Source organism: Filicampus tigris, chromosome 11, assembly GCF_054856515.1.
Source record: "Filicampus tigris isolate MCC_2025a chromosome 11, RoL_Ftig_1.0, whole genome shotgun sequence".
In the NCBI taxonomy this organism is placed as follows: domain Eukaryota; kingdom Metazoa; phylum Chordata; class Actinopteri; order Syngnathiformes; family Syngnathidae; genus Filicampus; species Filicampus tigris.
In genome coordinates, this window is record NC_141227.1 from 10,128,917 (window position 1) to 10,143,210 (window position 14,294).

The window sequence follows — 14,294 nt, forward strand, 5'->3', positions numbered from 1 at the left end:
ATCAGATCAATGTGCAGGACCCTCTGCTTCAAGAAATGTATTTTACATTTAATTTCCCTGGGACGCAAATGGTACCAATTCGGTAGAATGGGCCATGTAATGGTTAATTACAGTAGCGAGGTAACTCGTTACTTCCCACCACTGAGGACACTTGCATATATGAGGTTGACATTAAATGTGTGTGTACATTTTTGGTTGTTCCTATGAGGAGGAGGGCGGGTCTCTGATGTCAAAACTGAAGTAAAGGAGAACAAATTGGGGAAGCCTGCGACTGGTTTTCATGTCTTCTACTGCATCGAAGAGCCATCGCTGGTGCGTTCAGGGTCGGCGCCCACGGTGGGAGAACGTGTATTCCGCAGCTCCTGCCCCACACGGCTCCGCGAATCTCGTCGTCGTCACACGGCGGTGTCCCCCCCTTTTGCTAGCATCTCTCAGAGCCCCAGCCGCGGTACTCCTCATCTCTTTCTTTCCTCCCGCCTCGCACGACTCACGCAGCGGATCTGCCGAGGCCACATCGTCGCGTTCCTTCAGCGGGATCCGTCGCGACGAGGCTTGGGGGGGGGGCTTCCTCCTAGCTTTTGACATTTGACAGATCCTCTTTGTGGGTGAGTGTGTGTGACTGCGTGTGCGTGTGTGAGTGGTGTGCGTGTGTGCTGGGTGGAGTCAGCCCGGAATTCTCCAATTTGGAAAAGGCACGACCAGGTAAGCCTCCACATCATTGATATTTAGGCAGCATGTCCATTTTTCACTCGCTGTTTTCCCCAGACAGGCCTGCCGTTCGAATTTATTGAAATGCCGCTCGTGTTTGCATTGTTCTGTTTTGAATTAAACGACACGGTTATCATAAATGGAAAGGAGGAGGGAGAATCGAAGGGAAGCCTCAGCGGGGAAAGGCCCAGAACGAGCAACACATTGGTTTCAGGGACAAAAAATAAAAAAATCTAAGCACCATTTTGAGTCTACGGGTGCGATTGTCATGACCAAAAATATAAAAATACATTTTTTTTCAACAACACCGCACCCATGATTATAAAAAGGCATTTGTGATCAGGTGTCATTTCCTGGGGATGGTGTTGCCCACGACGTCATAGGCAGGGTTTTTTTTTTGTCAGAGGAGCAAGTGTAATAATCTCCCAATTTCTCAAACTGTATGTACTGTGGACACATGCAACGTATTGTAATGTAATATATATATATACATATATATATATATATATATATATATATATATGAATATAAATTATTTTGAAACTTTTTCAACCTTTAATGTCACCTGCAACATGTACAGCTCATAGTATATAAAAAATATAGAAATGTTTTGGAGAGTTGAAAAAGTGTGCATCCTCTTATAACTGTGAATGTGGCTGTTTTCAGAATCAACCAATCACATTCAAATTCATGTTTAATTGGAGTCGGCGCACACCTGCCACTGTTTGAAGTGCTTCTGATTAACCACAAATTAAGATGTTCTAGTATGCTTTTCCTGACTTGTTTTGTAGTCACATCTTAGAGCACAAGCCAAGGTGTGCAGAGAGCTTCTGATGTCATTGATTAAACCTATCAGTCGGGAGTAGGTTACAAAAGTATTTAAGACATTTAGTATAGTATAGTGTAGTATATTTGAACAGAAATAGTGACACGCTGCGATTTGGAAGCCTGTTCACAGTCTGGACCGTCACTCAAATCTGTCCCCCAAGCAACAACAACTCACTATTTTCCTCCCCGCGCTCGCTGCGGCCATCGAAGCTTTGCTGCGAAAAACAGACTAATGACGGACTACAGACGAATGGTGGACTAAATAAAGGGGTTTCCGTATATGCTTAATCCGTCGATTAAAAAAAAGAAAGAAAAACGTTCCTGTCATCCATCAACTGTCAGCAAAACCGCCGGCTGTCAGTGACGGATAGACGGACCGGTCCGTCACATTGATGGAATGCCCAGCTGTGCTAAATTCACTGACATCATGCGTGATGATGGTTTGAACTGCAATTTTTATTTTACATTACTAGAAAGACTAAATAATGACACCCTAACTAAAGCCCAAGGTACCCTGAAGCTTTCTGCTCAAACATTAAATTGTTAGCAAAGTACTAATTGTTGCTCTAAACCTAACCTCTGTGTTTTGGGGGCGGGGGGTGACAGGGAGCACCATGAAAGACGGCATTGCCAACAACAGCACAGCCAGCATCTCCCAAGCCAGGAAAGCCGTGGAGCAGCTCAAAATGGAGGCCTGCATGGATAGGATAAAGGTATGTCACTAAGTTTGTTTCACAAAGGATTTCATCTTTGACCTTGCAACATGTGACGTAATATGCATTTGTGTGCTTCACGAATGTAGCCACACTGTTGATTGGGCTTGAATAGTGGTTGTGGTTGTCGATTGCCAAACTGGTTTGGTGGTGTGTCCACTGTATGCACCGCAGACAAGGATCAGCACACTAATTGACAAGTGTGGCATGGTGATGAAGTGCTGCATCCGTGAGTGAAAATTCAAATGCTGTTTTTGTTGAGGGCTATCGTGCGTTTCACAGTGCGCGGTCCCTATTTTAGACTCGGGGCTCAACATGCAGTGCCCAGCGTACTTGTCAGGGTAATGAAATCCGTACTCTGCATTGGCAACAGTATGAGGGGCGGAGTGTGTCATGGGTAGTCTAATTCTTGGTCCTAGGGGCATTTAAATGGGAACCTGTGTCTGATATTTTAAAGACACCTGGGAACAGTTTTGAATTGTAAAACAATATCAACTTAAAAAAAGCAGAATATGTCTGCTTTAAGACTATGTTAACTATTGATGTTTGAGTCCTCTGTGCTTTTTAATCATCCCGGAGACAACTCATTTTCAAATGCGTCCGCTAACCATTGCCATAAATTAATAAAATATCCTTTGGTAATTTTGTAATTTTGTGGGGAGTGATGGAGAGACTTTAAAGTTTGCGTCATCAAGTCGTTCATTATGCTCGCCGCGTGCTCTGAGAAAGATTTCCCCACAGTAGAAGAGAGTTTGCTCGCATCAGCACGGCAGACGAGGCTGGAAGCCTGCCACGTACCTTCATCGCTACTCGTCATCCTTCATCCATGCTCAGCGCTACTAAAGCTGCTTGCCAGCAAGAAAATCCCCCCTGCATCAAAAACATACTTTATCCCAATGATTCTCTAATATCCAGTGTATCATAAAACCTCATGTATAAACATCATGTTGCTGTTTTTATTAGTTTTGAGTTTTACTCAGCGTTTGAAGTTAAAAGATGCAATTCTAACTAGCATTCGTTGTCATCCATGTGACCTGTGAATAGTGGTGAGAAGTAATGAATGACAATATTTCGTTTACTGCACTTAAGTCGATTTTTCAGGTATCTGTATATTACTTGAGCATTTATTGTTCCGACCACTTTTTACTTTTCCTCCCTTTATTTGAAACCAGTTATTTGTACTTTCTCCTCATAACATTGTCAATCTAGGCTTGATACTTTATTCAACCTTCGAAGACGGCGCAATATGATGTATGAAAATACAAATAAGTAGAGGTAAAGCCAACCGCATATGAGATTTTGATTGATTGAGTGACATCTTTTGGAGTTATTACTTTGTAAACCAAAAAAAATGAATAAAAATAATCTTGTTCAAGAGGTTTTTTTTTTGTTTTTTTTTAATGTTGTCAGCTACAAGAATGATTGATGGCGAATGTGTCGTTTTTTGCCATCCTCTAGTGTCTAAAAATTCTACATCAAATATGAAAAAACACATATTTGTAAAGTACATTTTTTCCAGTTGTTATCATGAGCTGATGCAGTATATCCTTTTTTCTTTTAAATATATATGCAGTATATATATATTTTTTTGCTCATGCAGTAGTCGTTGTCATTTCAGTTCTGATCACCTTGTAAGAATTCAGCCAGCAGCAAAGCTGTGTCCAGTGATTTTCTTTTCTTCACAGTACAAGCACTTGGCAAGTTAATAAAATATTTACTATATATAATTGGTAAAAAAAAAATCATTTGTACTTGTGTAGTATATATTTTAGTCTTAGTTTTTTACTTTCACTTCAGTATAGGAGTACAATCAGTTTTTCTACCTTTCCCAGACTTTGTGCTCGATCACAACAGTGAGACAAGTTGATAACGAGTAGTCGTGAGTGACCCAAGTTAGTGCTCATTTAACTCAACTTGAACTAACGCAACAACTCAATTCAACATGGTTTTCGTAGATTCCTAATTTGAAGAGGAAAACCAAAAGAGCTGATGCAAGAAGATGTCTGGCATGATGTTGTTGTTGTTGTATGGGCGTTGTGCAAGGCTGGCCCAACACATTTGAACCTCCTCATGAAATTTCATGAAGTATCCATTCATCCACACATCCAGCCTTTCATCTGCGCATCTATCCACTCGCGCATCCTTCCATCCATAAAACCACCCATTCATTCTTGCATCTATCCGATCACACATCCATTTATCCATGCACCTCTCCATCAAGCCGTACATCCACACATTGATCCAATCTTCTATCTGCACGGCATCCATTTCCTTGACTTGAGCATGTGTAACCTTGAGAGGCAGCTGGGTTCAATGTACACAGGACTCGACTCCATTTTTATTTTCAGTTGTGTTCTCTGTTTGAACAAAACAGTCTCTTTGATATTAGACCAGTGATTCTTAGTGCTGTACGGTTCCCTCTCATGGTACGTGAGAGAGACACACGTATGTGTACTTGAACGTTTAGATTTATATAACTTTCAATACATTTGCATTTTATCACTGAAAAGTGTTTGTTTGGTTTTAAACATTTATTTGGGTGTATTTTCCTTAAAGTGGAAGTCAACCCAAACAATTTTTTTCAAGAAAATGTTCTATGCAGGCCCACCAGTTGAAACAAGGCATTATGATAAATATTGCGTTTGTGGAATAAGAGTTAATCCACCTGTTTTTACCCATCTCTGGGGGCGGCCATTTTGTCACTTTGAAAATGACGTCACAACTGCTCAGGGCTCAGCTTCAGAAAACAGGTCAGCTGTGATTGGTTGTTACCTGACCCCTGAAAATTTGTGATGTCATTTTCAGTCGACGGAAGTGACAAAATGGCCGCCCCCGGAGATCGCTAAAACCGGGTGGATTAACTTTTATTCCACAAACACAATATTTATCAGAATGCCTTGTTTCAGCTAGTGGGTTTGCATAGAACACATTCTTGAAAAAAATCACAGTTGCGCTCTGGGCAAAGGTAATAACCAATCACAGCTCACCTGTTTTCTGAAGCTGAGCCGTGATTGGCTGTTACCTGAGCCACGAGCAACTGTGATGTAATTTTCGGTTGACAGCAACTTACAAAATGGTCGCCTCCTGTGATGGCTTAAAACATGTGAATTTTACTTCTTATATACATTATATATTATTCCGAATGTCGAGTTTAGACTAGTTGGGCTGCATATACTATATTATTGTCAAGAAATGTTTGGGGTCGACTTCTCTTTATTGTCATGCTTAATTTAATTTAAATTAAATTTAATTAAAAATCCATCCATTGTCCATCCACCCATCCGTCCATTTTCAGCACGACTTATTTGTACCTGGGTTTCCGTTGAGCTAGACCTGATTAAGTAAACCAATAAAAACAAAAACAAAAACAAAACTGTCCCTTCATAATGATTCAATTCAAATGTGTTGCACATAATTAAAAAAAAAACAGTATCTCAAATATTTAAAAACAAACAGTTCTATAAGATTAAATGCAAATGTTTTGAACCTAAAAGTTAAATACAACTGAACTTGTACTTGGTCTGTGATTCTTTTGGGTACCACTAATGGGAGCTTGTGTACCTCTCGTCGTACTCATACCACACTTCGCTGGCCTATACATTTAATTTTACAGTGACATTACAAAAATATTATACTCACTTTTTACAAATAAAACATCTGTCTCGATTTTAATGAACACTTAGTCCTACTACGCTACTCTATTTTAATATTGTCCATGATACTCATAGAGCTCAGTATTGTTTTTTCGGTGGTACTTGCTATGAAACGTTTGCCAACCACTGTTCCAGTCAAAACAAATGAAGCATTTTCAAGAGTAGAAAACTCATACAGTAGAATACAACAGCAGGTAGAGGGAGTAACAAGTGCTCTATTCCCTGAGGTTTCCAATGAAGAAAAAAAATGACACGATCACTTGCGATGGGCTATTTTCAGTTCTATCACATCTCCAGTTTGTATTTTGGTCATCTAATAGCTTGTGAAGTGGAGGGCATGCATGAATGAAAGCAGAATAAAGAGCCGAGGCAGAGGAGGAAGCATTGTTGGCAATGTCTGCTGGTTTCTTGAGATTTAATTAAGGGACGTGACGAGCCGGAGTGTGTATCTGTGACAAGAGCGGGCGCCTCATTGAGGGACCTTCTCATTAATCGCTCAATCAGCCAAAGGAACGTGAACTGTGTTAATTAGAAGGACACTTCCTGCATCGTGGGGCTGCGGCGTAATTACCAGCCAGTCTGGACCTTAAACACACCCACACGCACACACACTTTCCTCTTTCTCAGCAAAAAAAACTACCTAAATTTGCACTATAATTCACTTTGACTATCAGAGTAATTATGCACTTTACTTGTGATGTAATGAAAGTCTTTGTTAATATTCCCTCTTTATAGAGGCAGGATACTTAATGATAACTAAATTAGGTCATCCAGGGCAGTGTTTTCGCAATGTTATTGAGTCAAAGCACATATTTTACGCCTGTTAAACTGCTTGCACCGAGAAACACAAACGTATTAGCGTAAACTATTTTCCCAATATCAACTTTAGAATTGCGCTACTCTATTCTTGTCAGATGATGTCTTTTTGGAATTCTTTTCCCATATTCTTGTATAATCACTGATTTCTTTTTGTAATTTTTTGATGTTCATTAACATTACTCTTGTATTCTCATATATATATACTGGTGCTCAAATAAACCGCTCCGTGAAACGAAAGCCGCTGTAACAAATGGCTCACTGCTACTTCCTGTGTCTTACAGGAAGTCATGCACATAATTGTTTCTACATCAGAGCCTTCAGGAATAAGGTCGACAAAAAAAAAATGAAATAAAAAAAAAAAAAAAAAAATAAGCAGTTTTCTTTTTTTCTTGTAATGCAGTTTTATTCTTATATATAACATGACTTCTAACTTTCTTCTGGTGGTGATTCTTCTCGTAATATTACAACCATACAGTATATGTTTTGGTGTTATATTGCAACTGTATTCTCATCAGCATTTTTTTCCTGTAATATTATAACTTTGTTCCTTTTATTCCGGTTTTCAAAAGAAAGAATAAAATGTGGTATTTTAGTTTTTTAGCATTTTAAAATGCAAGCACTACACGAACATGAACATGAGCGCCAAAACGACATGAGAGTTATCCAGGCTGGTCCACCAGTATTATACCACACTAAAGTACCCCAGCAAAGTTGTTATTTTAAAGGTGAAATATTCTTGCTTTTAAGTCCATAACATATTACAATGGTGCATAACACAAGCTGCCCTATTATCTTGAATAGTGCCATTTGCAGTAAGGTGGTAAACACTCCTGATTAGTTGACATTTAATAGCTGTATTGATCTTCCTCTCTGCTGCGTCTCAGAAAATACAAAAGAAGAAAAAAAACATCCCAGTTGGGCTCACAGTTTGTGCAAATTGTTTTGGAAAGTTGTGACTTGTCACGTCCAGCAAAGAAAATGTCACCTGTTCTCTCCAGTAGGGAGCTGAGGGTGTGTTGCAATGACATATTGACTTCTCATCTCGCTCTGAGTCAGTGCAAAAGTCAGAGGAGCTCGACAGCAGAGGTGGTGTGTCACCCGCATAAAAAAGATGAATCGACTAGAAGGGAGTTTGTTGCGGGGAAATTGATTCAATGTTGCTACTTTCAGTGTATTATTCTATATTATGAATTATTCATTCCTAGATGAGGTATCGGACAAAGAGAGTGTTCACATGGAGACTTTACTTATACCCCAGCCACAACATCAAGTACACGTTCATGATCTAAAGTAGTGATTCCCGACCACCGTGCCACGGCTCATTTGTGTGCACTACAAATAATTCCATCCCTGTGAACTTATACGTTTTCCCCCGTATTTTATACGTTTTTGATCATTTCAAATTGTGTACGCCGTATAACAATTTTTGTACGAGGAAAAAAAAAATTCAAAACACGTTTTTTGTTAGACCCATCTCGTCTTGCCCATTTCGGCTCTAATCCAGAGCGTCTGATAGCGATTCCGTCTGCAAACTTCAGCCGACTTTCACGAGCAAACGCAGAGCAGACGTGTGTTTTGATCCAATTAATGTAGCAAAGAACGAGTGGTCACAGGGCATCGCATTTGTTACGCACTCTGCACAATTGCAGTGCTTAAAGGTCCCATACCACACCTACTTTATTTTATTTCATATAATCTTTGATGTCCTTTTCTTGGGTTTGCAAGTTACTTTAGGTTAGAAATGCCCATGACGCCATTTTCAAGCTATTTTAGTGTGTCTTAAATGCCTGGCATGTAAGACAGATGAATTTCTTATTAATACAGGGTGACCCCAAAAAAATCAGGCCCCGAAAGAAGATTTGAATTTGTTAAATTTGAAATGGATTTCTGAAGAAGAAAGGCCCAATGAGTATAATGTTTACACAATAAACTAGTTATATCTCAAGTTAGCTCTGCTCGATTATGAAAACAGTATCAATCACAATTTTTTGGTACAAAACAAGAACACGTTTAAACGTAAAAAACTATAAAGACAAATAAATGTAAGTAAGTTCCTTTTGGACCAAACAACATTTATAAAAATTGTTGTTATAAAGTAAAAAAGGTGCAAATGTATAAATTCAAGCATGATCACCTTGTGTAAACAAACAGTGCGTTGGATATAAATGCATAGTAATAATCGTTTTTTATGATTACCGGTATGCCAATTTTGTAATCGTGGAGTGTAATAATCATAATTGTAATTTAATTTCGATTACTTGCGCTGCCCTAGCTCAAGTTGCATTTGGTTGCGTAAAAAATGTAAGAAATGATGACTATTGAACATGGGGCCTCCCTGTATTCACTATGTAAATGAGCTTTGCTCTGATTGGGTCGCTGTCCTCCTCAATTTGATGTGGAAAGCAGCTTTCCTCTGATTGGTAGTTGCCGATATGTCGGCATCTTGTGGCCGCCATGTCTTGCCGTTGGTGGAATTTTGGCCGGCCATGGCAAATGAAAAAATGCTCCTGCAACTTCATCATCATTAATCTTCATCCTGCTCATCTAAAACTAGATATACTGTTATTTAATTTTTGTTCAAATTTTTGGTGGTAAGTGGTGGGCCAGTCGCCACTAGTCAGTGAGAACAGAACTGGTTTGAACCGGAAACCATGTTTTCAAATAATAAATACTGCAGACGAAGAATGCCACGATCGTTTCACTTTTTCCAGAGTTCCTTACTATCTTCTTGCGTGCTGTCGACAGGTTTCCAAAGCCGCCGCAGACCTGATGGCGTACTGCGACGCCCACATACGCGAGGACCCTCTCATTGTGCCCGTGCCGGCCTCCGAGAACCCGTTCCGGGAGAAGAAGTTCTTCTGCGCCATCCTCTGATGAGCCGCATGCCGAGCGCCGCGGGCTGCGGGCGCGGCGTCGCCTGCCTTCTTTGTCTTCACCACACCTGAAGCGACTTGCCACGGGCGTCCACTCTGGTTTTGCCGGGTGGACCCTGGTGTTGGTCGGCTCCGTCCTGCAGGCGGCTGATGGGTTCTACAGGGGGCGGTCTTGTTCAATAGGTTTGTTATTGCTTTGTTATTAGAGAACAGCCTTGCTCAGTGCTTCTCCATGAGGTGAGAGTTGTTTTTTTTTTTTGTTTTTTTTATATATCCTTTTCTTTCATTGTGCTGGATCCCTTCTTGCCTCAGGAAACAAACGTGCGCCCAGTAAACATCTTTTCATCTTCCATCGTCTTGAAACGTCAGTGCCTTTCAGTGTGCGAGCTTTAAAGTATTTGCTGCAGCATGCACTGAAAGCACCGGTAAAACATGACACCTGGCTCATTTCACTAATGAATTGTTAGTTGAGAGTCCCGAACAGCCATCTAAGAGTAAAGTGTTCTGGTGAGAAGCAAGCAAGCTAATCTGTTTGCTCAAGCGATGCAACTTGATCACTGTGCAAGCCTTTTAGTCCAAATGAAGTAATAAACCTTCCCTACCACGCCCTGATGCATTTTACCTTCGCTCTTTCCTTCCATTGAGTCTTCAATCAGTCTTTCATCACATCCTGCAGCTTTCGATTGGACCACTTTCCAATTGCAGGTTGCAGGCTGTCAAGTGTTTTCTGGGCATGTTTCCTGGCTCTTTGTTTTGCCGTTTCAGAGTGAGCGGCCAGGCCTTTGACATTAAAGACAAAACGGAGGCCTGCATGTTCCTCCGCTCCCGTATTGACCAGCGCCTCACAAGCGCCTGTTGGTCTTTTTCCAGTGTACAGTATGTTTCGGTGCCAATCTTTGTGAGAGCAGTGTGATCGTCACACTGCGCAAACGCACACTTCCTTCTTGTTTGTTTGTTTGTTGGGTTGATTTGGAAGAAAAAGCACACCTCGTCTCCTTTACATGGTATTTCAATAGCATTTACAAATTTTTATGATCAATTGTCAATGATTGTTTATTAATATTGTTATTATCAGTAGTATTATTGAATATTTGTTGCACAGCACTGACCGCTACATGAAGTGTAGTGTGCTACTAAGCTTGTATGATACCTACAGTGGTTCATTATTTACAAATCATGCAGTTATTCATAATATGTGAGTATTTTTCAAATAGATAACACAAAGGGTGTCAAATCTGTGAAATGTGAGGTACTTTCCTCTTGGTACTTGAAGAGTTATTGTATTACTGATCAAATTTACACGAATGGTGAAACCATTGAATCCACTGTTTTCAGGAAAATCATTTCAAGATTATTATTCTTTATTTATGAAATCCCGAGACTAGTCTTGGGGTGTCTTCGCTGACCTGGTGAGGATAGTGCCAAATTTGAAACAATACATAGAATGGCTAAGGATGAATTTTGCATGGTTTTATCCAAACTAGAGAGAACCGTTACGATGTGAAAGATTGCCTCTGCTCTGCACATGTAATCACACCTAAAGTCCGATACGTTGACGATGTGCAGCTGTGTTCTTAAATGGTATTATTGTTTTTGTAAAAAGAAAAAAAATGCATTTAATTAGCAAGCTTTGTAAATCCTTTGACGGATAGATTAATTAAAGAAATATTTGAAATGGGACTCATCACTCTCAACGTGCATTTTATTTAATGGCCACAAGTGGGCCACCCCACTGATGACACGGATTCCATACATTGGACTTTTCATATGATATATTACTTAAATTGCATGTCTGACGCTAATAAGGTCAAGAAGTTGAAAATGAATGGACTTTTCATGGGAGTCATCCTGGGGGGGAAACATTCTTAGTATAAAATGAAATGCCTAGGAATTAAGATTGCATCAATCAATCTCCCTGCGGCTTATTTGCACACAGCCAAAGGATGATAACTTGTTAATGACAAACACGAACAGAAAAAAAAGTAAAGTCTCGTGGATGAAACATTTTGCCCCAAAGAATTTATAGTTTGCTGATGTCAGCGATAACGTCCCGATTTGTTTCCGCTATTTCTGCCATTCTCCGGGCGTGTTGATTTATCATCTCAGAAGTCGCAAGTGTTTTGTCAAGCAGTGAACCAAGAGCTGCTGTTCATCGTGACAGCGCAGATGCATTGATTGAACCATGCAACCGCCAAGGTTCAACACACTCTATTGCGGGAAACTCCCCGAGCTCATTTATTCAAATTTTGAAAAATAAGGATAAGAAATAATTATATTAATCTATTCTGGAGTCCAACTACCACCTCCTTACAGAGGAAATCAATCCAAACATATTTTTTTTCATGAATATATTCCCAGCAGGCCCACTAGTTGAAACACAGCATGATGAATATTGCGTTTGTGGAATATAAGTTAATATGCAGAGCTTCATAAAACAGGTCAGCTCTGATTGGTCGTTACCTGAGCCCTGAGCAGTTGTTATGTCATTTTCAGTCGACAGAAAGACAAAATGGCCGCCCGCGGAGATCACTAAAAACGGGTGGATCAACTTTTATTCCACAAATACAATATTTATCAGAATGCCTTGTTTCAAGTAGTGGGTTTGCGTAGAACATATTCTTCCCCTTTAAACATTCTGAGAGTTAACCGCTGTTTAGAAAATAAATAAAATAGAATAACGTGGTCACCTTATGATTATGCGGTGTGTACTTGTGGGAGATTTCCTGTATGCACCTGTGAGTTCTGGTGGTTCTCTTCACATAAAAACAAAACAACACTGTGTTCCCATTATTTTATTATTGTTGTCAACTTACAGTCGCTTCAGTCATAATGTACTGAGCTGACCGGGGTAGTAAAATATTTTCATGCTACCACTTCATCACATTGTGCCACATTTCCAATATTGTCATCATTTCACATTTCTATTTAGCCATCAGTGGTTACACAAAACCACAAAAGGCCAAAGAAAAAGCAACATATTCTGCTTTGCTGAAATGATTGATGTCATGCATGTCAGTGAGTACACTTTCAGTATTTCTCCAGATAATATTATATTATAAGGAACAGGATGTGAATTAGCGATTCTTTGAATGAGAATCAACAAAAAGGTTGTTTTTTTCCCCATAGACTTCAAATATATATCAGAAGAGTATGACTATATTTCAGCAGGAAAATGTAAAGAGTCAAAGGTGAGACCGACCACTATCAAGAAACTCGAACAGTAGACGTCAAAGACAAAGTTCAATGTAGAATGAATTAACTTTTTTAAAGCAAAATATACAGCAGACAGAAAAGTAAATCGCTGTAATGTTTATATTTACGAATGAAAGCTATTACACAATGCGCAGGGAAGTAATCATCTCCAAGGCAGTAGGTTATCATACTTAGAATTGGTGCCAGCTCATTATTTTCCAAATTGTGCAGCAAGCCCTCAAAGTGTATTCAAATTCCATGAAATAGCAATGATTTCTGATAAGATTAATCCTATATGCTTCCTGCAGGGTGTTTTTCAACTTCTTTCGCTTTTCTATGTACTGAGATCAGATAAGAGAAGCTCCCCGCCTGCGTTTCCCATTACACGAGTGCTGTGGTCTTGAAAATAACATTTGCACCTCAAATCAAGTGAATGACGAGTATACCAGCGTGGAGGCAGTCGCTCGAGGTGGCCCTCGCCTCCTCTCCAGGACAACAGCTGGCAGTCAGTCAGGAGACGTTTGTTTCAAACATCGCTGTCCACGCGTAACATGTTCCGTTGAAATGATTTACGTGCAGCACTCTGTACCCATCCTTTAGAAAGTCGTGTTATTCTAATGCTGCAACTTGTCATGTGGGTTTTCAGATGGAGGAATTAATTTGTTTATTTGGGGTTCCTTTTACAAATATTGCCCAAAACGTTCAATACATAATAGAAGTGATGAATGAATATGAAATGGAAAAAAAAATATATATATATATATATATATATATATATATATATATATATATATATATATATATATATATATATATATATAGAGTATCATTTTTATTATCGGTGTCCGATGCCTGTTGAATTCTGGGCCTTTGGGATCACCTCAATGTGTCCCTTTTGCGGTTGAAATTTCAGGATAAACCTAAAATACACTAACTTTTACAGCTAAACTTAATTTGACCATCTGTTTTCTATTGAATGCACGTCCAGCCGACAGTCAGTGTTCACTACTTTTTGCACAACGTGCTGTTCTTGAACAAGGAATTTCTATTGCTGATCAAATTAGTTATGATTTTTGTCTCACGATGAGAAAATGTGAAGAGCATGAAAAGAATACTGTCTAAATACAAATATTCAAATCAAATGGCTGGTCCATTCATGAATCAAACACTTTTGAATTTTGTTGTTCAGCTACAGTTAGTGGTGCAAAAAGTACTGAAATGCTGGATGGTTGTACATGTGCATTTAAAAGGTTAAAGAAAGTAAAATTAAATTCACCTGTGAAGGTTATAAATAATGCAGGTTTTTGTTAAAGGTTCATCCTGAAATTTCACTCAAAAGTCTACCTTATATCCCTACCTTTTTGTGAGTAGTGTATGTTCTGTTAATATTTCAGGTATATTTTCATGTTGAACACAATCATGCCTCCAAAGCGCACTGAAATAGGGAAATGTCTAGTTTTTTAAATAAGGACATTGCCAATATTTTGGTGTCAGTGATGGATCTATGT

General features: G+C 39.3%; 1 protein-coding gene across 3 annotated transcripts; it reads left to right on the forward strand.

Annotated features, from left to right (window-relative positions):
- The first annotated feature begins 246 nt into the window (after positions 1-246).
- Positions 247-11,274, forward strand: gng4 (guanine nucleotide binding protein (G protein), gamma 4). 3 transcript variants are annotated; one of them, XM_086045609.1, is made up of 3 exons: positions 247-605; positions 2,143-2,249; positions 9,467-11,274. In XM_086045609.1, exons 2-3 carry the CDS (start codon positions 2,151-2,153, stop codon positions 9,593-9,595), a joined length of 228 nt encoding a protein of 75 aa, XP_085901735.1. In that variant the 5' UTR covers positions 247-605; positions 2,143-2,150; the 3' UTR covers positions 9,596-11,274. The 3 variants fall into 3 exon arrangements, with proteins under 3 accessions (XP_085901735.1, XP_085901734.1, XP_085901733.1); XM_086045608.1 differs by having other exon boundaries at positions 253-702; XM_086045607.1 differs by lacking the exon at positions 247-605 and adding an exon at positions 731-2,045.
- The last annotated feature ends 3,020 nt before the right edge of the window (positions 11,275-14,294 follow it).